Source organism: Notothenia rossii (assembly GCF_949606895.1).
Source record: "Notothenia rossii genome assembly, chromosome: 8".
Taxonomy (NCBI): Eukaryota; Metazoa; Chordata; class Actinopteri; order Perciformes; family Nototheniidae; genus Notothenia; species Notothenia rossii.
This window is the reverse complement of record NC_136906.1, coordinates 52,597,611-52,624,414: the sequence shown is the minus strand read 5'-3', so window position 1 is coordinate 52,624,414 and position 26,804 is coordinate 52,597,611. Positions and strand designations below refer to the sequence as shown.

The following is a 26,804-nucleotide window of genomic DNA, read 5'->3' as shown; positions in this document are numbered from 1 at the left end:
ATAATGTTCATCTTGTGCGCTATATCCAGTGGTTGCAACACTACTCATGGTAGTCAAGATAAACCCACCAAGAGCACAAATATGGCCACTTTCTGGTTTAAACTGCCATTTTTTATCCTAAAAAATATCAGAATAGATTCAGCACCCTCAATAACCACAAATCATTCCAAAACTGTCCAAATTGGCAAAGCCAATTTGTAACCATTGTCCTCATAGGCTATAATGCTAATTAACAGCATTTATGCTAACTGTGCACGTTGCCCAATTATGCAAGTTAGCATCCTGCAGTTTCTATGTGCTGGGGACCTGTACTTTACATTTCTAACATAACACTTTGGGGGATTCAACATTTTCACAATAGCACTATAAGATGTTGAGAGTTTGAGGGGATAAGTCTCACTCACCATGGATGACAGGACATCTTTTGAGCCACTGCAAAATAATTCATTTGGAAAAAGGTTGAAGGTGTGACAGAATTAATCAATTGTAATCTCAATTAAAAAGAAAATAACTCTACCTCCATAACTCAAAACTTGGAAAACTGTTTTTTATTGGTTTTTCGTAAATGTAATTGTGGTCTATTAGGTTAAGAATGTTACTTACCGCAAGGCTTAACGTCTAATTACCATAGCTAATTCTGCAGCTACCCAAACACCTTAATATAATCCAGATTAAGTAAAAGGCACGTCATGTTTTTTTTCATTTCATATTTCCTGTAACAGTTTAAATATGGCAAATCAAGAAAGGATGTTTAACTTAATCTTGAGGTACTTGTACGTTACCTGATTATTTTTCTTTAATTCTACTTCATTTTTCAGACCATTTACATAAACACACATACTGTAATAGGGCCTCTTAAATCCAACGGACACATTGTGACAGTAGCCTATGATCTCAAGTTTTGGCTTTCTTTGTAACCTCTTGGTCCCAGTCAGTGTCGAGAACATCGTTACTGAGGTCGAACAGAGACAGCCCTGAAAACGGACTCTTGGTGCCGCCCAGCTGGAAACACTTCCTCTTCTTCAGATTAGCGCTGCTGTGACCATCACCAGGACCGTCGGTCACATGGTTCGCAGCGCGGCTTTGTTCAGTGAGCTTGGTTTTATCCGTCCCCTGTCCATGTCCCTCTCCTGATGGGGTTGGGGAAATGCCCTTTTTTATGTTTACTACAGTTTTTATCTTCCTTAGTAAAGCACTGTGTTCGGGGACATTTCCTCTAGAATGTTCCTCAGCTTCTGGACTTTTGTCTTCTCTGGTAGCAGAACCTTTTCCCAGATCAGTTTGGGTTGTGTTTGTGGGTTCAGCTGCGCAGGAGAAGGAGAATCGTGAGAGTTTAGCCAGGGTGGAAGAGGCCACAGTGGACTTGTTTTGTCCTGATTCTGAAGTTTCCGGATCGTCGATGCAAGAGCTTGGTTTTAAAGGTGTGGAGCAAGCGAAGCTACCTACTTTAGTCTCATTACTACTGCCAACTCTCGATCTTTGTTCTGCAGACACTCTTTCACTCGCCTTACTTTTTTCCCGTTGTCTCCTGCTCCCATCTTCAGAAAGACTTTGGTTCTGTCTTTTCTTCTTCTCTGGGTCATCAGTAGTTTCTGGCTTCTGCTTGCTTTTGCTGCTCTCTGTGTTTGTGTGGAGATCTCTGAGGCCTGGGTTACAGGAGCTGTGGAACTCTGTGTCAACGTTGGAGACTGTGTTACGATTTGGAACCATCTTCCTTGGTTTGAATGTAAAGCCTGAGAACTTTGCATGCAGATCTTCACCTGCTCCAGCTTCAGCCACCATCTTTTCCTTCAGTACAGTACTGATGTTTTTACTCACAGTCCGGTCACTTTTGTCCTTTGACAGGTTGTCCTGAACTACGTGTTCTGAGGGGCAGTTCTTACGTGAGGACAGTGTTCCGGCTGTGTGGGTATCAGTCACATCTCCAGACACCACCCTCCCTACACACCCCCCTCCCTCTTCGTCACCCTGACGATGACTCAGCTCCAGCGCCCTTCTTTTGATTCTTAGATTCTTGGACACTTTCTGAAACACAAACCCCAACGACTCCTCTTGTTTTTCTGCTGAAGCAGAGGTATTTGCTTCTGAAGGATTTGAATCAGCATCCTGATGTAATGATGAGTCAGCGTTAATCTGAATGACCTCCTCAGTTGGACAGTTGGTCTCTTTGCTGACTGTGGACGTGTCTGACCAGCTGGAGTTGGGTTTTCTGTTTGGGTTTCCTTGAGTGGATGTTATTATGGCCGAGGACGTGCCATCTGGCGACGATGATGACGCGATGGAGTGGAACCAGTCCAAGCCAGTTTCCCCCGTGACATCATCTTGGTTACTGGTGGTGTCATGGCAGTGTGTTTTGTTCATGCAGTTTGTGTCTTTGAGTTGTTGTTGGTCATTATCAGTTGGAGGATCAAACTGAAAGGCCTCAGAGGTGTTGCTATTCAGCCTGGTGAACAAAGAAAAGGGAGAAAATTACTTTGGCGTGATAAAACAAATCTATTTCAGCAAACTCACCCCAAAAAATCTAACTGAATACACATTTAACATGACAATGCCCCACTACACTAAGTTTGCTGTACACTTAAAACTTCACAAATGACCATGATGGAATTAAAGGGATACTTTACCTTCCAAATAACCATTCAAATCAAATCAAGTTTTATTTATATAGCACATTTATAAACGATTTTTGGTCGAGCCAAAGTGCTGTACATATAATAAAAATACCCTACAGTAAAGACACTTTACAGCAAATACAACAGCACAGATTGTTCAGAATATCAGCATGAGAAACGACACCCTCTATCCTTAGACCCTCACATCGTACAAGGAAAAACTTCCAGAGAAAACCAGCAGTTTTAAAAAGGGGAAAAAATGGGAGAAAACCTCAGGGAGAGCAACAGAGGAGGGATCCCTCTCCCAGGAAGGACAGACGTGCATTAACATACAGTATCATGTACCCATCATGGGATACATTGAATCTTTGCAGAAAACAGTTTCTCACCCAGATTACCTTTAAACTTTTGAAATTGAAATCAAAATGTAACTTGAGTTTATGATAAAAAATATGATTTCTAAAATAAATGTTAGAAACTGTTCATGTATTTAATGTTATCCAGTAGATTTATAATGGGATTCCTGTTCTGTAAATGTGTGTGTGTGTGCAGACTAACCTCAGGCTTAGCCATTTTACTGTTAAATGCAAAACTATGGCCCGGTCAACAGATATTTTCTGTAAACACAACACACACAAGAGGCTTTATTCCTCAGTGAAAAATAAAAGAGTTACTAGAAATGATTGTGTAAACATGTAAAAAGTGTGCAATGTTCACAAATGTGTTTGTGTGTACCACCTTTGCATCCCATGTAGCCTCTTTAATGTACCTCACAAAGAAATAATAACATCACATGCCAAATATTTCGATGTCCCTGCCTACAGACTGAAACCCCACAGCTAAAGCTACCTCTACAGCTCTCACTTGACTTGTGCAGGTCTCATTTATCCAGTCCTATGCTAACTACTTCCAGAGCATATTCCGTTTTTTGTATTATTTATTTACCTTGGAGATTTTTAAGTAAAGCAACATTTTCATCAATAATTCAACGTAACCCAGAATGAGTAATTGATACAAATGGTAATTGTATGGGTGAGCTATTCTTTTAAAACAAAAAGATACATTTACAAGATGAGAATAATAGAGTAGACTGGCCATGATCAATGCATAATATATTGGGGATCTCTCTGCAGCACCACAAAACTGTATTTAAACACATATTTAGCCCTACAAATATTGTGCTTCGTTCTATTTGAATATTGCATTTATATTGCAAACATGTTAATTTACCAGGCCTACATGGAGGAATAAGCAATTTATTTCTACTCTTTGGAATTTCTTGACGACAATCAAAGATTGGAGGGGGGGGTAACCCGACATGAGCACTATATCTGACTCAACAGGAGGAGTTGTTGGTCGGTTACTCACCTGGCCAGTCTGTGGCTCTCCTTCTGGAACAGCAGGTGCAGGTTCAGCCCCTCCAGCAGGACCTGACTCTGGACCTGATACTGCTGCGTGGGGGAGTCGGGGAACGAGGTGAGCAACGCGTTGACATTTCCCAGCAGAGCACCGCCCTGACAGAGGAATGCATCGTGGTGGAGACATGGGCCCAGAGAAAGAGAAAGGCATGTTACTAAAGGCAGTTAAATCCACATTAATTGTCCCGCTGTATTTCATATCATAGAGGCCAGATAAATAAACAATATTTGTTACATATAGGGTGCTACAAAGATTTAGATTAAGACTCCAATTTCATGAAGTGCAGATTTAAAATGTCAAACATGGGCTGACAGAGAAACCTATTTAAATATTTCAAAGAACATATATTAAAATGATAAATAACAAATGCTACAGTTTAAAATGTTAACAGCCTGGAAGCTGACCCGTGTCAGCACCATAAGGATGAAACAGCTAATACAAAGTCTATACTCTTTCTGTTGCTGTTGAAGAAATCAGATTGTATTGTTTAGAATTTGAAGGCTTTGTGCTATAATTGCTGCTCGACACTGCAATTGTATTGCAAAAAACTGAATATTATTCATATGGGACTAATACATTGCTGCCATTGTAAAGTGTAAAAGCAAGAGCTTCAAATATATAAAGCAAACAGGTGAGATGATATTTGTGATTATTTGTGTAGCAGAGTAGTTGATGTTACCTGCATGGAGCACTCCATGACAGAGATGGCCATGACAGCGTCCTCGATGGTGACCGTCTCTCTGAACATGAGCTTGGCGTGGGCTGCAGGTGAGAGAACAGTCCTGTCAGAGTGCTGCACTTCAGCTGCCTTCACTTATGTTAACACATTTTGGTTTGCCCTAAAAAACTGTGTGCTATTACATTTAAACAGATACAATTGTTTTCTTTAATACACGTTATTTTCTTAGTAGTTACATTAATGAAAAGAAATGTAGCACAGGTTTCAGCATTCACCATAGTGGTGAAAGAATGAGTGTTTTTGGTTAGAAGCCTGAAATAAGGTCTGTGGTTGAAGAGGTGTTCATGCTTTGTTCTAGGACATAACATATGTCAGTAAACGCCCCACTGGTCCATGTCTGAAGCTTTTACGTATATTACAGAACATGTCTCTGAAGTGTTTGGCTCCAAATACCAAACAGATCATTGCAGCATCCCATAATCCCCTCTGTTTCAGCCCTGTTTCCAAAGTGCTGATTCTCTGTCTGTTAATTTAGATGAAAATAAGGAGCCACTCCCCACGCCCCTCTGAGAGAGATTTGGTTACAAAGAACACAATGGTGCTCTAGGAGGAGATTCAGGTGATAAGGGGGGGGGGGGGGGGTTACATTGGTTGCTGATTGGCTAATGGTTACACAAGCCAAAACATCGTTATGACATCACAAAGTGGCCAAAATCTGATCAGCTCATTTTCAGACAGGTTTTTATATAAATGGATCAGGACAAAAAGAGAGAGAATATTTGTTCCTGAAACTTTCAGAGTCTCTTTCCACAGAGGGGACACATGTCAATGTAGAAGAGACATGAAGAAGAGGGGACACATGTTGAAGTAGAGGAGACATGAAGAAGAGGGGACACATGTTGAAGTAGAGGAGACATGAAGAAGAGGGGACACATGTTGATGTAGAAGAGACATGAAGAAGAGGGGACACATGTTTAAGTAGAGGAGACATGAAGAAGAGGGGACACATGTTGAAGTAGAGGAGACATGAAGAAGAGGGGACACATGCTGAAGTAGAAGAGACATGAAGAAGAGGGGACACATGTTGAAGTAGAGGAGACATGAAGAAGAGGGGACACATGTTGAAGTAGAGGAGACATGAAGAAGAGGGGACACATGTTGATGTAGACGAGACATGAAGAAGAGGGGACACATGTTGAAGTAGAGGAGACATGAAGAAGAGGGGACACATGCTGATGTATAAAATACATGAAAAAGTGGATTTTGCACAATAGGTGACCTTAAAAGGATGTTAAATAACATTTGGTGATGATTAATGGTTTGTGTGTTCATGTAAGAGCTGTTAAAACAGACTGTTCAAATCTCACTGGGAACACCAAAGTAAGTTGGGAGAAAGGAACACGACAGGAGGGTTAAGAATATCTGGGTCCCAGTGGAGTCAGGACCCCCCCTCCCCCCTCACCTTCTGCCAGCCTGCTGAGGCTCTCCAGCATGCGAATGGTGGTGCGAGCGGCGTTGCGGCCGTCGCTCTGTCTCTGCAGCTGGTAGTAACGCGTCAGGATGATGTTAGCGTCCTCGGACATCTGTGGCTGTAAGCGCTTAATCACACAGAAATAAGCCTTGATCTTCTCCATGGACCACAGAGTGGCCCCCTCAGCAGGAACACCTGAGGAACAACCAGAGGACCCACAGTCACACATTTGCAATGATAAGATATGAACTGTGCCTGCCCTAACTGCTTAAAGTGCACACTACAAAAGTCAAGGAAAGTGACAGCAGTGTTTGCAGCTGAAAGGTAATGATCCAAATAGGAAGACAAGAGAGCATTCCACTAAGAGCTGGGGAAAAGCCTTTGTGCTTTAACTGCTGCTGACATCTCAATTGTACTGAATTAAATGGTGTTGGTTCAGGTGATGAAAAAAGATTTAGAAAAAGTTATAAATATTAAGCCCCAGTTTGTTTCTTTAGTTGACTTCACTTGACTGTTCTCTTCTATAGAATATAAGATGCACAGGATTGTTTTTCAAAGAGTAAAAGTTATTTTGCATTTCAAACTTTGATCATCTCCAGTGATTATTTTGCTCTTGAACCTTTGATAACTTCAACTGAAAGTGTTGGCGAAGAGAACCAAGTTCAAAACAGTCAACATGATATGAAATCAAAATGAACATATTAACATCATACTTAAACAGAAACAATCCTAATAATGATTTAATATCCCATTGAGTGTTCGGCTGACGACATACTGCTTTTTTCGTTCTAAAATATGTTTTTTTGTGTATTTTACACACTGCCTTTATAAATTGTATATATTTACTGATGTACAAATAGTATATATAGTACATATTGTTAGGGATTAATTCTGTCTTTACTTCTAAATATTTAACCTTATTGTTGATATTTACAACCAACCCTGCTTCTTATCTCCCGTAAGGAATGTGATAATGGAGTCGTATGTTGATACTAGCAGGTTTTATGGCCTGACCTGGCGGGCACAGGGGGGGTTTTACGACTGTGAGAAAGCGGGCTTCTAAGCACCATGGATGTCAGAGACATCTCCATTGTTCCCAGGTGTTCACGTACCTTCCCCCAATATGTGGGTTGACTCTCTGTAAACTAGTTAAAGGGTCTACCAAGATGCGAGGCTCATCAGATTTGACATGGCAACACCCGTGTAGTCAGAACCTTTGACTGTGTGACTTGTGATGTGAATTTCTCCGGCCGATGCTTGTATTAAAGATCAGTGTTTGACATCAGAACTCCTGCTCGTCCTGTGTCTCCTTCATGAGTCGGTGACTCCCACTGCATTGCTACACAGAAGTTTCCTCCACACATATATATACTCAACTCTATCTGGTAGGAGGTTGAATAAAACCTTGTGATTAAAAGCACAATAACAACAATTAACCTTTCTGTTGTCCTGTTAATGTTGACCCATTTCCAAATGTTGTCTTAAGTCAAAATGTGTTTTTTTTTCTATCCAATTGCCACAAATTACATGGATGGTTCCATACTACGTTCTTCACAAGAAAAATGAATAATCACTGCTTCGAGTGAGTGTTATTTTATTGAAATGATAGCCTCTGTGGTCCATTTTTATTTAATTTCTATATCAGTCAGTCATTGTTCATCAACCCTTTTCCCCTTCGTTGTATTGCTTTAATCATTTAGTTTTGAGATGGTAGAGCCCTTCCTGTACCTTTCTCCTCCAGAATGAAAGAGGAGATGACGCGGTCCCACTCTGGGTTCCTGGTGTCCAGCAGAACCAGCACCAGGTCGAAGCGGCTGAGCAGCGGGCTGGCCAGCGCCACGTTCACTGACAGCGGCTCGTTGGGGTCGTAGCGCCCCTTAGGGTTGGTCGCTGCCAGGATGCTGGTCCGAGTGTTCAGCTTACACACTATGCTGCAGAGGAGAGAGTGGAGATATAGAACAAACAGAAAGGTCAGGCTTAGGGTTCATGCCCATCTTAACCTTGCTTACCAACCATATTTAAGTTTTGTCGAAAAAGAGTAGTTAATTAAATTAGTTATTAAAAACTGATTCGGACAGATCTCATTTTTTCACAGTGGTGTAAAAATAACTAAGATTTACTCAATTACACTCCTTAAATACAATTTTGATGAACTTGAACAGTATTTCAAATGTTTTGCTACTTTGTACTTCTACTCCAATACAATTCAGAGGTAAATTGTGTACTTTTACTCCACTACATGTATCTAATAGCTTTAGTTACTTTACAGATTTGGATTAATGATGAAATATAATCAAGTGTTAAATCAGACTTTAGTTCCACCTGGAGTAAATCCACAAGCTACCCTGCAGTATACAAAGTCATTCAAACTAGCTGCACCTTTACCAGCTTTGAGAACACTTTCATGATCAATCATTATAAAACATATCATATCTATTATTCTGAAATGGACCAATCTGCACAATGACTACTTTTACTGTCGCTACTTTCACTACATTTTGATGAGAATACTTTTCTACTTTTACTTGAGTAACATTTTGAATGCAGGACTTTTACTGTAACCAGGGTTCATACACTTTTTCATGATTTTCAATGACTCCTCCATGATCTTTACCTAATTTTCCATGACCGAAAAAAATTACTCTTTCTCAGCGGTACCACTGAAAATGGTTGATTTTAACATGGAATAGGAAAATAAGGTCTGCAAGCATATGAAACATGTTGTGTCTATCTAAAACAAATCAAATAGTAGGCTTGCTAGCTTCTACACGCTAAAGCAACTGTAGTCAGGGATGCAAACTCATCAGGTACTAAAAAAGGTGACAAGGATCCAACCCCCCTCCCCCCACGGAATAACAGAGGACTTTAGCAGAACAACTAAATCAGCAGTGTTCATAATAACAGAAATGCCAAAGAGTCACATCTAATAGAAATATATAAAAGCATTTATTTTAATTGTGTAGCAGTCAGTTTATAATTTTGGCAGCACTGTTGAGCATTTTGAAAATGTATTTTCATGCCTCTGTGCATCTCTCTTAGTCTTTCTATCTTTACAGTATAGCCAGCGGTGTAAAGTAACCAAGTTCATAAACTCAAGTACTGAAGTGGGTAAAATGTGGAAATACTTTTGACTAAACTTAAGTATTTCAATGTTTTGCTACTTTGTACTTCTACTCCACTACATGTAGGCTATTGAATACCTTTAGTTACTTTGCAGATTTGGATGAATGATGTGAAATATAATCAAGTGTTAAATCAGACTTTAGTTCCACCTGGAGTAAATCCACAAGCTACCCTGCAGTATACAAAGTCATTCAAACTAGCTGCACCTTTACCAGCTTTGAGAACACTTTCATGATCAATCATTATAAAACATATCATATCTATTATTCTGAAATGGACCAATCTGCACAATGACTACTTTTACTGTCGCTACTTTCACTATATTTTGATGAGAATACTTTTCTACTTTTACTTGAGGAACATTTTGATTGCAGGATGAGTAGCCTACTTCTACTTGTACTCAAGTACAAGATCTGAGTAGGCCTACTATTTCTCTAGTACAATATCTATACTTATACAACCTCTGTTTATAGCCTATGAAAAAACTATTAGAAAACGAAGGCTAAAGCTAACTTTAGCAGATAGTGACAACGTATGCTTTTATAGCTTTTATGAACTGCCCAGAAAGAACCAAAGAGGAGGAGGGGTTGCAACCATTTTTTCCTCAACATTTTGGTCAGAAAAACAGAACTAGGAGAGTTCATGTCGATGGAATATCTATCCATTGAACTAAAAACTGAATCAACCATAATTGTCACAATATACCGTCCACCTAGAAACTCACCATTATTTATACAAGAGTTCTCTGAATTAATCTCACTATGTGTTACCAGTTACGATAAGGTGAGCCTAAACGGAGACCTGAATATTCATAAAAATAAAAAAGCGGACTCCAAAGCTATAGAGCTTGCAAATCTACTAGATAGCTAGACCCTCCAGAAAAACACGATTCTGCGATCGTAGAATTTACCGCATAATCAACAAAATGGCGCAGATTTGTAAAAGGCCGCATATTGATCAAAAGGCCGCATAATCCCCGCATTTTTCCACACAAAGTTGAGAAGAAAAAAAAGTTAACTCGTCTTGACGTGACGTCATCAGCTCTCGCATCACAGAATGTAAACAACACTGTATAGAGCTCATTTACCAACGAACATTTCTACTAAAGACCGGGCAAAAAGTGGGGGGAAACTATTCTGCACCCCGTGCAACTGTGTGTTGGAGCATAAGAGAAAATCGACGGTGGCGACCCGCTTTGATTCATTCAAACATTCGAAAATGCTTTCTGCTGCTGCGGACAAGAAAGCCAAACAACTCACGTTCACCGAGGCATCAACCTCCAAAACCCTTTCGAGGGCTACAAGAAACGAAGTGAGTAGCCTACAAGATTGAAGTTGGTCAGATAACGAACGAGTAAATGAAAACAGAATGAGGCGGAGAAGTGTGTGTGTGTGTGTGTGTGTGTGTGTGTGTGTGTGTGTGTGTGTGTGTGTTTGAGAGAGAGAGAGAGAGAGATTAAAATAGCCCAATTGCTTTTACAATAAATAAACATTGAATGTGTTTAATTGAATAGTAAAGGGGTTTAACGTTAGTGGCAGGTTGTGTGTGAGAGAGAATAAATAAGACAGCCCAATATTTTTTTTTTTTATTCTTTTCCCCCGCATATTTAGTATATTTCGCAACTTTCCGCATATTTCTTAACTTCCCGGAATTTCACCGCATAAAATCACATAAAAACCTTGCATGTTTAATCGCATAATCAAGGATTTTAGCCCGCATAATCAAGGATTTTAGCCCGCATAATCAAGGATTTTTGCCCGCGTTTTTCTGGAGGGTCTAGATAGCTTTGATCTAACACAGCATATAATAAATGCAACTCACCGGCATGGTAATACATTAGACTTAGTGATAACAACTGGGCTAAACATCAATAATATCTCAATAACTGAGCTACCTCTCTCTGACCATCACTGTATATTCTTTGATGCTGAAATAACCCTTACTGAAACAAAAAAAGAAGTCATAGTTAAAAAAGGCTCCTTAACGACATAGCTGAATCAAAGTTCTCCGATCTTATCAGACTATATGAACCACACAGTCATGACAGCTCTCTAAATGAAATGGTAGAACATCTCAATGATGCACTATCATCTGTATTAAATTCTGTTGCCCCACTGAAAACTAAAAAGAAATCGACAAGCAAAGCCTCCCCCTGGTTGAACTATAATGGTGTCAAGGAAGAAAAAAAGGAAATGTCGTGCAGCAGAGAGAAAATGGAGGAAAACAAAAACCACTATCTGCTGTGATATCTACAAAGATGCTTTAACTGCATATAACAGAACCATCCGACTAGCAAGGAAAGATAATTTTTCCAATATTATCACATAAAATGCCGGAAATTCCAGAGTCCTTTTCTCCACTATCGATCAGCTGCTAAACACTGTCTCTGCCCCGCCGCCCTCCTCAACAGCTAAATGTGAGGAATTTGCTCTGTTTTTTGAGAACAAAATAACTTCAATCAGAGCTAGTATCAATACTAGTGGAGGTGGAGATGAAACCGATCTCAGTAGAGTATGTAATGTAACCATGAGTAACTTTACATGCATCACACTAAGCGAACTGTGTAAAACTGTCTCAGAAGCAAACTCCACAACCTCAGACATTGATCCAATCCCCACAAACATTTTTAAGAGAGTGTTTGATAGCATCTCCAGTCCAGTCCTGGGGCCTCATTTATAAAAGGGATATACGCTCAAAAAATGGTGTACGCCAGTTTCTACGCAATGTTTGCGATTTATAAAATACTAACTTGACGGGAAAACGTGCGGTCCTCCACGCAACTAACCCATGCGTACGCACTAAGCACAAAAACGGGAGAGACGAGAAACTGCAACACCGTTGGCAGAAGGAAGAATGGAGAGAAACATGTGGAAATAATACCATAAATAAAATGTTACCTCTCATTTATCATATATGAAGAATTCATTTTCAAACATGGATTAAAGCCAATCTTAAAATGATTAAACAAACACCTGTTTGCGACTCCTCAGTGCACACAAAAGCATAACTTGGAGAAATAAATAAATACGGATATGTTATTTAAAACCACCTCGAATATGTTTTCTCATAAATGATGCGGTAAGCAGGAGGACAGAATTACGTCTAAACTGACGCCGTTTTGCATTTCTATAGGTTGAAGATACGAGCATGGTTTTATATACTATCATGTTTAATCGTGTTTTATGCCGTTTGCCAAGACTTGATAAGTCGCTCATTAAACACAGGAGGTATGGAAACTAAGAACACCATATGTGGTAAATTGTAGGCTAATATAACACAACACATTAGTTGTATTCTCTTTAACTGGTGGATATAGAGTTGCTGGGGGGGGTGTGCACAGGCTGCAGTGGATCGACAGCTGGAACACAAACCACCAAATACAAAAACATAATTCAGATCCAGTCGTCATGACTCCACTCCGGAGGGATTCCCCGTGATTTCTTATAGTTTCTCATCAAGGGGGTGTCTCCTGTCCCTGGTACAAACACACTGCCTGAGGAAGGCTATGTGTATTTATTTTTCTCATTAACCTTTTTCGGACCACTTATTCATTTATTTTGGTGACGATCCGACCTCCATGCTGCTACTCTGGTTCAAACTGCATCCACCAAACAATATGATTTATCTCGACCTCCCCAAAATAACCTAAATCTGACACCGTGTGAGATGTCTCTTTTAGCTGTTCTGTTGTCATTTCCTGCTATCTTCTTCATAAAGTCAGTCAAAATGAATGAATGAAAGGGCGTTTCTTTGACTATTTATAGGCAAATATGGGCGTTATGTGAAGCCCGCAAAAAGCTGCACCGCATTTCGAGTCGGTTGTGATTTATAAAAGGGAAACCGGCGTGGGAAGTGCCGTACGCACTTTCTTCGCCGGTACGCAATGTTCGGTGAATCGGAAAAGGTCGGAAAATGTATGTACTTATTTTCGGATTTCTACTATGTAAGCAACCTTCCCACGTGAATCCTGCGCACGGCGTTATACATGGGGCACCTGGACATTATAAACACATCCCTTAAAACTGGCGTCTTCCCTGATGCCTTTAAAACAGCTGTTGTAAAGCCTCTATTAAAGAAACCTAAATTGGATAACAACACAGTAGCAAACCACAGACCAATATCAAATCTACCATTCATCAGTAAAATATTGGAAAGAATTGTCTCAGTCCAAATAAATTCCTATCTTAAAGAAAACAACATCTTAGAAGTATTTCAGTCAGGTTTCAGAAGATACCACAGTACGGAAACTGCACTCACAAAGGTAATTAGTGACCTCAGACTCAACTCTGATGCAAATAAAATCTCCATCCTTATCCTATTAGATCTCAGTGCAGCTTTTGATACTATTGATCACAACATCCTAATAAATCGACTTGAAAAGCTTATTGGTTTCTCTGGTTGCGTGTTGAACTGGATCAAAACATATATCAGAGGAAGGATGTTCTATATTAGTCTAGGAGGCCATACATCAGAGAAACATGAAAGCTGCTACGGGGTTGCACAAGGGAGCTGTTTAAGTCCATTACTCTTTTCTCTCTATATGTTACCGCTCGGCGACATCATCAGAGAGTATGGTATAGATTTCCACAGCTATGCGGATGATACACAATTGTACATATCGGCTGAACCAAATGATGTGACAGTCATAAACTCCATTACCAACTGCCTGACAGCAATAAACAAATGGATGAATGATAATTTTCTTAAACTGAATGAGGACAGAACTGAAGTCCTACTTGTTGGCCCCAAATCAAAAAGAGAGATGCTAACAAATAATCTAGGAAGCTTAACCACTTGGATTAAACCGGAGGTGACAAGTCTCGGTGTCATCCTGGACTCAGATTTGAACTTCAACGCCCATTTAAACAAAGTGACCAAAACAGCTTTCTTTCATCTCAGAAACATAGCGAAGGTACGACCATTCATAAATCAAAAATGATGCAGAGAAGCTAATTCATGCTTTTATATCTAGCCGACTAGACTACTGCAATGCACTATTCATTGGTCTCCCCAAGAAAGCTATTGGAAGACTCCAGCTCATTCAAAACTCTGCAGCTAGAATACTAACGAATACCAAAAGGAGGGAACACATTAGCCCTGTCTTAGCTACTCTACACTGGCTTCCTGTAACTTTTAGAATTGATTTTAAGGTGCTTCTCCTCACATACAAAGCTCTAAATGGACAAGGACCCAGCTACATTGCTGACTCTCTAATAAACTACACACCCGCCAGAACACTGCGATCATCAGATGCAGGTCTATTAGAGGTCACCAGAAAGAGTCATAAGAAGATCGGTGAAGCAGCCTTTGTAAACTACGCCCCAAAACTGTGGAACACGTTACCAAACAATATTAGGGAAGCCAATACGTTAGGCATTTTTGAAAGGCAGTTTAAAATCTCTTTACCAAAGCATTTTACTGATTTTACACTATTATACTGCACTATTCTCTGTGATTGACATTGCACTATTTCTCTATGTTTTATTCTCCATGTTTTAATTTTTTATTATTTTATCCCACTTTATACTTTGCTCTTGCTGCTTGTTTTACACTGATGTTATGTCTTATTTCTTACTGATGTAAAGCACTTTGAACTGCAATCCCCTGTATGAAAGGTGCTATACAAATAAAGTTATTATTATTATTATTATTATTATTATGCTAGCTAGCTAGCTCAACGATTCCTTAAATAATATTGCCACAGAAAAACTTTTCAGTTCACATCACTCTCTGCCGCTTCGACAGGGAGCTCTGCTCTGAACACCTGAACGGCCTGTTCTAACAGCTGTTCACCAGCGGTCCAGTCTGTGCCACAGTGACTCCGGACCGCACAGTTACTGTTAACGCACCGTAGGTAATGTAGCTGCTGGAGTTAGACCCTCATCGCAGAGCAGCAGAGTTCAGCAGACAGGCAGGAAGACGTCTCGAGCACACAGCTCGCGCTTCATATTAGGCTTGGGCGGTATGACGGTATTACGGTATACCAGGGTATTTCGAAATACCGTCGGTATGATTTTCAATACCGGGACGTCACAGACTGTGCGCCAAATCACAGATGCGTTTCATTCTATTACACTGACACGGAGTTTTGACAGGGACGACATTGGTTGTAATGCACAGCACGCGCCAGCAGAGAGCAGGGGAGGGCAGTCCGTCTTTCCCGCTCTCAGAGCTCAGTACAGAGCTGAGCTGAGCAAGATGGTGGCAGCATTTGCCGGCCCCGAACTCGGACAACTAGTAAAAAAGAAAAATGCCTCTGCGCCTGTTTGGGACTATTTTGGGTTTACTCGTCGCCAGTGACTTCATCCAGCACAACGAGAGACAGAGGCACTTCTTTGGGAATGTTTAAGACGGGGTGAGTGAGTGTTGACATTTTTTAATCCTATGCAACTGGTTGATGGTTTTGTAGTCGAGGTCGGACGGTTTTAAAAACTAAAGCATTTACGTGCTAAACATTCACGCGAGTAATCCAATGAATCAAATGGAAATAAGGTTTTTAACACATGCACGGAATAATATTGCCAAACTAGTTAGTGAATATAGCAAACTTTATTCAATAAGTCAAGTATTTACTCCCGGAAAATGTTTATGTATGATGATATATTGTTAACTTAGCTCACTATGGAAATAACGTCGGACATCTACAAACGCGTCCTGTATCCGATCTCAAAATGTGCCATTTGCCAATGTGTCATGTATGCAGCCCTTGTTTTGCACTTGCGCGCACGTCACGGCACTTTGCGAGCGTCTACCGGGTCGGGCTGCATTTTACACCGAACATATAATATACCGTTCGAAACATCTATTTGCCGCCGAACGCCACCTCACTCAAGTCGACCCAAGTCATACCGTCAGTGGCGGCTGGTGGAAAATATTTTTGGTGGGGCTGTTGATATAGTGAGTAAAAAAAATTTGGGGGGGAGAAATGACCCTTTAAATTGGGACTGATACCGTCATATACCGTATACCACGGTATGATGTCAGCAAGGTATGACGGTATGAAAAAAATGATACCGCCCATGCCTACTTCATATATTAAAAAATAACACCATGCATGATGGCACATAACAGCTCGCGACCGCAGATTATTTCGGCGATTAGATCAAATGTAAATTATATTTGACGCAACTTTCGTTACATTTCCATGACTTTTCCAAAACTTTGGGAAAAATATTGTTTTCCATAACTTTTCCAGGGCCTGGAATTTGCATTTTGAATTTCCATGACTTTTCCAGGTTTTCAATGACCGTACGAATCCTGTGTAACAGAGTATTCCTACAATCTGGTACTTCTACTTTTACTAAAGTACAAGATCTGAGTACTTCTCCCACCTCAGATTTGTAATATGACAGGTGTATTTCTGGGATAATGTTGTAGAGGCATTGGAGGAATGTAGTCTTTATCTGTGACTAAGTTACATCATTGGTTGAGTTGAGTAAGAACATTGGACCATTAGCTGTTGCTCTGTCATAATATTTAGGTGCAACAGTGTTTCAGCTGGTAACTAGTGTCCACAATCAATCAGCTGATCCACTTCCTCAATACACACCCGGGTGTTCTTTTTCTGTAGGCCAGTCAAATGTTTGATTTTATCCATCAATGTTTCAAACATGATCAAATCTTGTAGTCGTAAGGGGTAGACGCAGTTTGGTGAATATGTAATCATTTTAATAAATGGAATATGTGAAAAGATAAGTATAGTGTAGGTGTAGCTGTGTAGTTAGTTGCAGAGAGGGGTTGCTGTGGCCCAGGGGGATGTGGGCATCTACCAAAGGGAGGCTCAGTGGTTCGACCCTCAGTCCGTGCAGTCAACATGTGAAAGAGTCTTTGGGAAAGATACTTAAACCCCATGTTGTAGGCATTTCTACGGTATAGAATGGTATACAGTACAGTATACAGTGTGTTTAAGTCGAATAAAAGCGTCAGTTAAATTACATTTAATGTGTTGACAAGCAGATGACAAATGTTCAGTTCAATTGTCAGAAAAAGTTATCCAGAAGAAACACTCTTCATAAAAATCTTATATAAAATGTGCTAATCCTCCCTTGCCATACAACATGTGACAAACTAAGGGAGTTGCTATCGGTTTGAGTGACCATGTTATTAATCATCATGATATTTGGGGCCTTCTGGTTGGGGGCAGTATGACACTGCTAGACCATATAAACCTTGGAAGCACTAAACCCCATAATAACCAGATGCCTGCGGGGGTTCTTTCTGTGAGTGTGTGTATGCATGGCTGTCCTACCCAGCTTTGGCCACACTGATAGACTGCTGCTCCATAGCCTCGTGGATGCTGATGCGGTCATGTTCCTTGATGCTGTTGAACTCATCGATGCAGCACAAACCTCCGTCTGACAGCACCAGGGCTCCAGCTTCCAGGTGCCATTCTCCTCCATCCTTCACCGCTGCCACTGTCAGTCCTGGTAGTGTCAACACATTCAGTCAATCCAGGTATACATGTCAGGAATAATGTCACAGCTGGATCTGGAAAAACTCCATGCTTTTATCTTCAGTAGACTCGACTACTGTAATGGTGTCTTTACAGGTATCACTAAAAATGATATTAGAACGCGGCTGCTCGAGTCTTCACTGACACTAAGAAAGTGGATCACATCACTCCAGTTCTGAAGTCTTTACACTGGCTTCCTGTCTGTCAAATAATTCATTTCAAAATACTGCTGCTGGTTTAGAAAGCATTGAAAGGTTTAGGCCCAAAATACAATTCTGCTTTTCTGTATTAGCTTGTTTTATGTTTATTGTATTCTCTTTGCCTTTTAATGACTGATTTTAAATGCCTTTTTATAATGTGTTTCCGCTGCACTATTTCTTAATGCTTTTTATGTCTTTCATTTTTGTAAAGCTCTTTGAATTGCCTTGTGTTGAAAGTGGCTATAAACAAACTTGTCTTGTCCTTCATGAAATGAAGATTGGTTTGTATTTTAACTTGTAAAACTCTTTATGTTATAATATCAGATCTCGATGACACATTCTTGATTAATAGTTAATATGAGACACTGAAAACCAACCTGCACTTGTTGATCCAATGCCAGCAGTGAGCACGGAGCGAGGCATGATCTTAGCGGCGTACTTCAGGAACTGAGACTTCCCTGTACCGGGGTCGCCCACCAGCAACAAGTGACACTCCCCTGGAGACCAGATCAACTCATTTTACAATGACTAACACCAACTTACAGCAAATACATTTTCAAACACAATTTCCATATTGTCATGGCCAGGGGTTGTCATTTGTTGTTTCTTATTGGTTGTCAGTCTCCGGGGGGCCTATCTTATCTGATACGAGCCTGAGAGAGGGTTCTCCCCAAATAGCTGTATACGCCATGTTGTTTTTAGTCCACACAGTGTACACCCCACACAGTGATTGGGTTTGATCCTTAGAGTAGATCTAATTAGCTGCTGAGCTAACCAACTAAGCTGAATGCTAGCATAGGCTGATCTCAAGATTTACAAAGGGTTACATTCAATGTATATTAGTTAGTCTGTATCAGTTACATAGCCCAACGGTTACTTACTTCATTTGAAAAGCTGTGAAGAAAAAATATGTAATATTTGCACATATTTGCTTGTAATTGTGTAACGTGTTAAGTGTTTTTGGTTTGAATTAATTTTAACTGACTCTGCGTTTAAAGCACGGTGTACAGTCGTTTCCAGAAGATAATAATAATTCTATAATAATTCATGAATATAGAAATGAATTACATTTGTGCTTTTTTGTTTTACTATTGTATCATCAAAACAAACTGGCTTTAAAAGTGTTAAAATTGTGAAATTGAATAAAAGTGTGATAGTTGTTATCAGGATTTAAGTTTGTTAAAATATTAACTTAGTGAAGATAATATTAATTAAGTCAGTTTTTTAAACAGACATTTGTCCTCTACCATCAGATAAACCTTTATCCCCTTGTTAACGGGTGCAGAAGGGTTCATGTCAACAGGAAAGAATAGGGGTACCTCTGATCTTTGTTCCAGAAGAATCTATCCTCTGCACTCCGCCAGCCAACACCATGGCAACCGCCAGCTTAATCACGTACATGCCAAACACCTGCGGGCACAGACTCAACAAGACCTGATTCCTTCCTACAGAGAGAAAACAGAGAATAACATTTCATATAAGTGAACAAATTAAAATAATAGCTGTAGAGTGTAGACTTTTGAGGGGTATGAGGCACGTTCTTTATTACCGGCTATGGGATCATGTTGGTAGTTTTCCCAGAAGTCTTCAAACTCTTTGTGAACATCCTTCATGAGCAGAGCATTGGATGCCTGCTGGTTGTTCACCTCGATGTTGTTAGCTTTGAGCACCAGCTCCACATCACAACGGGCCGCATCATAGAAGGGCTTCCAGCGCTGACACATCACCCCGTAAACCGTCACATCGTCTCCTGAGAGCCACACAGCACACAGTTACTGACCAGAGCTGGGAGAAGTACCCATATGTTATACTTAAGTAAAAGTAGAAGTACTAGAGTGTTCTGAATACTCTATTATAAGTACAATTTCAGCATTTAAAATGTTACTCAAGTAAACGTATAGGCATCAAAATATACTTAAAGTACCAAAAGTACTCAATTTGCAGATTGGCCCATTTCAAAAGTATATGTATTATATATTTTAATATTCAAAATGTAGTCATATTAATGAAGAAGAGTGTAACCTATGTATGAGAATGTTCTCTTTGGGATCACTGTCAGGTATTTGGCGAGGTGATTGTGAATTTGGCTGGCAGAGAACTCACAGCTCCATCGTTTCACTTTTGATAACTGGACTTATAACTTACAGCTGGACTTTTCATCACCCTGTACATTCTACATTTATATTTAATTTCATGTGCCTTTCCTTGTTCACTTAATGTATATACTATCCTATTTTTATATGGTGTTAGCTGTCATTTGGCCCTTCTTAGTGTTTATTTGTCAGACAATACATTTCTATCTTTCAGGGTCATCTTTCAAGATCTTTTAAACTATGTGTAATGCCTTGTTTTAACATGCTGCTGTAACAAGAACATTTCCCAATTTGGGATTAATAAAGTATATCTTATCTTATATTCATTTCCACATGGCCCCAAGGCTGTTTAGAGGAGCTGGTATTATGTGTCATCTGTCAAACTTTATTTACAGTGTTCACATTATTTACAGTCCTTACCAGATTTACAACTGTCTACAAGGTCATCCTCCAGAACCACCACCACGGACCGAGGGATACTGCCCACCGACAGCCTCTGCACCTGTAGCGATGTTGTGGGGGATTAAAATCCAAAGACACTGCAAATGATTGAGATGAAAGAAAAAGCAGTAACATGTGAATCTGTCCTACCTGCTCTTGGATCTTGATCTCCTGGAAGTCCCTGCATACGGCCGGCTCTGACCCTCCGGACAGACAGGTGAATTTGAACGATTCACATCCATCAGGACTGGGACAGGCCGACGGCGGCACAAAGGTGTAGAACTGGTCAAAATCTGCCTGCGCCGTGAAGACGTGGCGACACTTGGAGCACATGTAATCACGCTCGTACTCAAGAACCTTTGAAAAGAGGGGGACGGATTTTTGTGAGCTCAAACAAGTGTGTGTGTGTGTGTGTGTGTGTGTGTGTGTGTGTGTGTGTGTGTGTGTGTGTGTGTGTGTGTGTGTGTGTGTGTGTGTGTGTGTGTGTGTGTAAGTAACAACAACCGTTAGGAAGCGATATTATTGAATAAAAAAATGAATAAAGCACACATTTCGGCTATTTTAAATTATAGTTTAGAGTGCAGTTTACCACATCCGCTTCTTTATTCACAAAAGATACATACACTATGTCAGTAAATAAATACCCCACTGGTGAATGTCCAAAGCTTCTATGTGTCATAACAACAGTGGTTACTAACAAGCGACTAAATGAGACTGCTCTCACACCGAACATTAGCCACCTTTAGCTTAGCGGTGGTGATGCGCAGCCATGCCAACGCGCCGTTAGCTTTTGACTTCTGTTGATTACATTTACGCTTGAAAAATCACAAAGTGGTGTTGATATGTGGAGATTATCCTGCTGGACAAAACATGACGTCATCACTGCACCACTTGATTACAGCAACTTGGTGAAATCTGAAGATGTGCCATGCTGTTACCTTGGCAACACTGGTGCGTATGACAGTCCCAGTGACAGACAGAAAGTGTCCCACGTCTCTAGACCTAGGAATAGTGTCTCTGGTCAGCTCTGGACACACTGGCAGACCTGGAACACGTAGCAGAGTCAAAGAATAACAGAAAGGTTTCATTAACTCATTCAACAGGAACATCCGAATTTAACACTATGACATTTCTAAAAACACTAACAGGCGTTTGTTAGGCATGTTTCAATCTTATTCTTGTTGCTGCTTAAACACCTGAATTTCGCTACGGGATCAATAAAGGTTTATCTTAACTTCTCCATGTAAAGATTCAAACGTGCCCCTGAGACAATGTTTAAAAAATGCGATAAATACTTAGCCAAGTTAGTTATTAAATCATTTCCATATTCTCATTTTAAATTCTTTTAGGCTTTTGAAGGACTTATTTTGGCGAGCTCATGCTTGTGTTTTATTTTATTTATTTTTCAACTAATGTTATATTAATACAGACAATTTAACAAAAAGATTACAAGAATACAAAGTTAGTTTGAGGTTGAAAAGCAGAAATACAGCTTATAATGAATAACCCCTCCTTTGAGTTATCCAATTTCATGGTTTTTGGTCAAAGGCCTCAAATATTATAGCAAAATAATGACAAAAGTAATGGTAAAGAACTTTTAAAAAGTAAAAATGTTTTATTAATTTGTCAGCAATCATCTAATCGTGAATAATCTGTGTTAATGCAGTTTTGGGCTTTAATGCACGTTTCCATTTCAAAGCATGATGCTATATCCGCAACACCAACAGTAAACAGCTAGTCATTTCTAGTCTGCAATACACTGCACACTGTACACTGCATAGGAATACATTATTTCGCCACAGACTAAAAATGAAGGTTAGAAGAGAGGAGAAAGTCATAGTATGTGATACTCTGCTAGCTCTGAACACGTGAACATGATTCCGGGCAGTGTGTGACCTGTGATGCGGGCGTGAAGAGTGTGTGTCATTCCCTCTTTGGCTCGCTGCTTTGGAGAGGCTCTCTCTGATAACTCCACGGCTGTTTTTTGCAGCACTTTATCAAATATACCCAGGACATCATTGGGATAGGCGTTGAAATAATCCCCAACCTGAGGTTTAATAGAGGGTGAGAAAGAAATGACCAAACTACAAAACATAGATTTTACATATATTTGTACATTTGATAGTGTTACGCAAACACTTCTCGATTTTGAACACAGTAGATTGTATTTGAATTGTGCTGACATTACCTCCATATTGGCTTCAAACAAAGTCATGGCGTTAACAACCACAGCGCGATGGGTCTCTTCATCAGAGTCAGCGAGTAGGTGGAGGATGTCGCCATGGTGATGCTCTGTCAGGTAGCTTTCAAACACTCGGCCAATCAGGGCTTCCTGATCCGGGCTTATCAACATAGTGACGTAACGTGATGTGAAACCTGGAAAATAGTCATGAGCAATGTAATGGTCAAGGTGTGACATTTGTGTTCCCCGTGGACATACAAATCTTAAAAATGCTTAACAAAATTCATAACAAATTCATTAATCTTATAAATATGTACATGTCTATTCAACAATAAGATAACTGTGCATGGACTCTACAGCAGGGCTTTCATTGGAAATCAATACAACAATGATCTGGCAGGAATTTCCTTTTATTATATTAATATATACTCTCCGGCCACTTTATTGGGTAAACCTTGCTACCAGGTTGGACATGGTAAGTTTGAGGCCTTTCGCCCAGAGAACTGCTGGATAGTTTCTCTTTTTCTGACTCTGTAAACCCTAGAGATGGTTGTGGGTGAAGATCGCAGTAGATCAGCAGTTTCTGAAATACTCAGACCAGCCCATCTGGCACCAACAACCATGCCACGTTCAAAGTCACTAAAATCACCTTTCTTCCCCATTCTGATGCTCTCTTTGAACTTCACCAGGTCATCTTAACCATGGGTGTTTCTCAATGTGGAGTACGCTTGCTTGGTAGCGAGCATCTTGCTTCAGAAGCTAGGCAAGAATCCTTCCTGGCATTCGGAAAATGAAGAGTGGAACAGGCTAGCAAGTGTGTAGGTGTGCGTCATATGAGAGGCCCCGCCTTACATTTTCCGTCACAGATTTGGGGTCCGTGAGCAATGCATTGTGGGGATTTTAAGACCGCAGAGTCGACTCTACACCATGTCTACACATGTGCAGCCTCTAAATTTATCGCTACGAAGTATGCCGGGCTCGGTAGAATTCCAAGTATGCTGGCCATTGGAACAGTCCTTCGGCGGCACTCGATGACGTAGTATGCTTGAAATAGTGGCTCTGCTCTGGAGCAGCTTTGCTCGACATTGAGAAACACCCCATGTCTACATGCCTAAATGCATTGAGTTGGCAGATTATATATTTGCGTTAAGGAGCAGTTAGGTGTACCTAATAAAGGGAGTGTAGATTTTCTGTTTTATTTCTAGATATATATTAGGAAGATGTTTTACCAAAACAATATTTTAAAATATGGAAAACGTTTTCAAGAGGCCACATTAACGTCTCGATTTATTTTTTTCAAATCAAACCAAAATACCAATTTCCAAAGAAATTCGGTTAACTAAGAAAGAAAAAGCAACAGATCCTCTCATTGCTGAAAGTGGTGAAAGTGAATCTGCTGCATTTTTGCTCGAAAATAAAAAAGTATTGTTTTTTTGCCATCAATTTACTGACTTTAGATGTCAGTTTTAAAGAAAATATGATCAAAAACTACCCAATAAAAACGCTATGTCAGTGTTATTCAATAATATATTAGAATGACGTATGCTTACAATAGACAACACTTTGATTGTTATGGAGTATTTATACTATTGGTACTCTAACAATAAAGCATGAGTGATTTGACAATCCCTCCCTGGCATATGACACCGAGCATAGAGTTTAAAGAATGAACATAACATTGCTCACTGCATAACAATAACATGTTTGATTAACAACAGCTGTTAATAAATCTATGTGAATACATTTTTTAATCACACAGCGATGTGTGTTTCTAACAGAGGTTGGAAAAGTACTCAGATATTGTAGAACTACCAGAGTGTAGGAATACTATGTTACAAGTAAAAGTCCGTCATTCAAAATGTTACTCAAGTAAAAGTAGAAGAGTATTATCATCAAAATATACTTAAAGTACCAAAAGTAGTCATTGTGCAGATTGGCCCATTTCAGAATAATATATATTATATTTTTTATAATGATTGATCATTAAAGTGTTCTCAAAGCTGGTAAAGGTGCAGCTAGTTTGAATGACTTTGTATACTGCAGGGTAGCTTGTGAATTTACTCCAGGTGGAACTAAAGTCTGATTTAACACTTGATTATATTTCACATCATTCATCCACATCTGTAAAGTAACTAAAGGTATTAAATAAATGTAGTGAAGTAAAAGTACAATATTTACCTCTGAACTGTAGAGGAGAAGAAGTACAACGTAGCAAACATGAAAATACTCAAGTAAAGTACATTATCTAAAATGTTTACTTTTTATTTTTTGTCCAGCACTTGAATCGAGTTTTCAGGAGTGAAATGAAAGGATAATATACAGATTAAAATGTCCAACATTTAATAGTGTTAAAGGTTTCTTTGATGAATGGTACATTGTAAATAATGATGCGCACCTTATCTGAAGGATCTAATTAAAGAATAGTGCAGTGCGCACAATTTTAATTAGGACAACCTGTGATACAAACACGTAACGTAAGTTTAGGAATGGAGCAGTTAAACGTATTTAGGTTAGCCACGCAGACTCTTTGAGGTAAAAACTTGACCTCAATATGGGCAACATTACTGAATACAAACAGAAAAGTTCACAAACCATATTTTACGAGGACATGTTTGCGGAGAGCTCCTCATTCCTTCACCGATGTAACCAAACCACTTGTATCGCGCGCGCAGCTGTGGTTCGCTGCATTCTTCTTCTTTTGTTTTAAAGGCAGACTGCAAACTAACTATGATACCACCCAGTGGACAGACCGGAGTATGTATCATGTGAAAGACCACTTTCTCATATTACAAATATGTATTATTTTAATTAAATGTTATTGTATTTAATTACAATAATTTCATTTAATTCAAGTTCCATAAAGCATTCATCTGCTTGAATCGTGAAATGTATTTCTTTATTTTTCACCTTACAATATTTAATTATACATTATGTCCTTGTCTATCTTATTCGACTTATCCGATAAAGACTCCTGAATGTACTTGGTCAGTCACTTACAACATTCTCTGCAACATTAAGCGTATTGTATTTTTTATTCCGACATGTTTATACACTCTAGCCAATAATGCTGGAAAAATATATTTTTGACCTCTGAAACGATTGTGTGTGTAAAAAGGAATACAAAGAGGAAAGTGTCTGAAAACTAAATGATTCTAACTTTATGGGCAATCGTGTAGTTTACTTCATCTGCATACATTGCACATTGGTCTCACAACATAACATGCACTATTTGATTATATACTGTTTCATTTTTGCACTATCTTAAGTTTTATTGTCTTATATATTGTGTTGTATTGTTGGAGGAGCTTGGTACTAAAATAGAAAAAAATAGAAAAATAATGTATACTGTATATACCTGTTTCATTCAAATATTATAATGAAGTGTCAACATGTTTTGACACTGTCTTATGCATGATGTATAACGTAGCATTGAATCCTGCATGTCATAACCTCAGCCTTGAAAATGTATCTTTTTATTTTCTAATAAACTTCCTGTACTTTTTATCTGTAAAAACACCATTTAACACTTATCAACAAATATATTAAAACAATATCAAATAATACAAAATATAATCTGGATATTATTTAAGTATGACATTATTTTTGAATCACTTTAATAACACATTCGTGTTTTTAGATTATTTTATTGATAATCATTAAATAATGGCTGTAACCAGGGGCGCCGCCAGGGATTTTGGGCCCCATGAAAATATTTCACATTGGGCCCCACCACCAGGCAAAGGCCACTTTGTTTATAAATTACCTCGAGGGCCGTACCAAATGGTCTAGCGGTCCGTATACGGCCCGGGGGCCGGAGGTTCCCCACCCCTGCTTTAATATAATAACATTAGTATTAATATCATAACCAAAATGTCGGTGATTAATATGTAGTTTACCTAATACAGACTCACTCAACGCTTCAAACTGTCCATCATCCAAATAGACTAAAAGCAGTTTTTTGTTTTATATAGATCATTGGCTATGTGGGAAAATACTGTGTTTGAAATGTATAATTAAAATTAGATGTTAGCTTTTAGTTTTTATATATATATTACATATATATAGTCTCCCTTCAAATATGTTAAGTGGCATGTCATTCAACACAATGCTGCTCACCTCCTTCAGTTGGGAG

General features: G+C 39.3%; 1 protein-coding gene across 1 annotated transcript; it reads right to left on the bottom strand.

The window, feature by feature from the left end:
• Nucleotides 1-533: 533 nt before the first annotated feature.
• On the bottom strand, nucleotides 534-25,398 carry mcm9 (minichromosome maintenance 9 homologous recombination repair factor). Its single transcript, XM_079642058.1, has 15 exons — nucleotides 25,265-25,398; nucleotides 22,679-22,866; nucleotides 22,387-22,537; nucleotides 21,429-21,535; nucleotides 20,641-20,847; nucleotides 20,470-20,551; nucleotides 19,506-19,706; nucleotides 19,276-19,401; nucleotides 18,334-18,453; nucleotides 17,553-17,727; nucleotides 7,910-8,112; nucleotides 6,173-6,376; nucleotides 4,711-4,793; nucleotides 3,981-4,126; nucleotides 534-2,443 (listed from the first exon to the last, which is right to left on the bottom strand). The coding sequence occupies exons 2-15, from the start codon at nucleotides 22,841-22,843 to the stop codon at nucleotides 895-897; spliced, it is 3,519 nt and encodes a 1,172-aa protein (XP_079498184.1). The 5' UTR covers nucleotides 22,844-22,866; nucleotides 25,265-25,398; the 3' UTR covers nucleotides 534-894.
• Nucleotides 25,399-26,804: the final 1,406 nt, after the last annotated feature.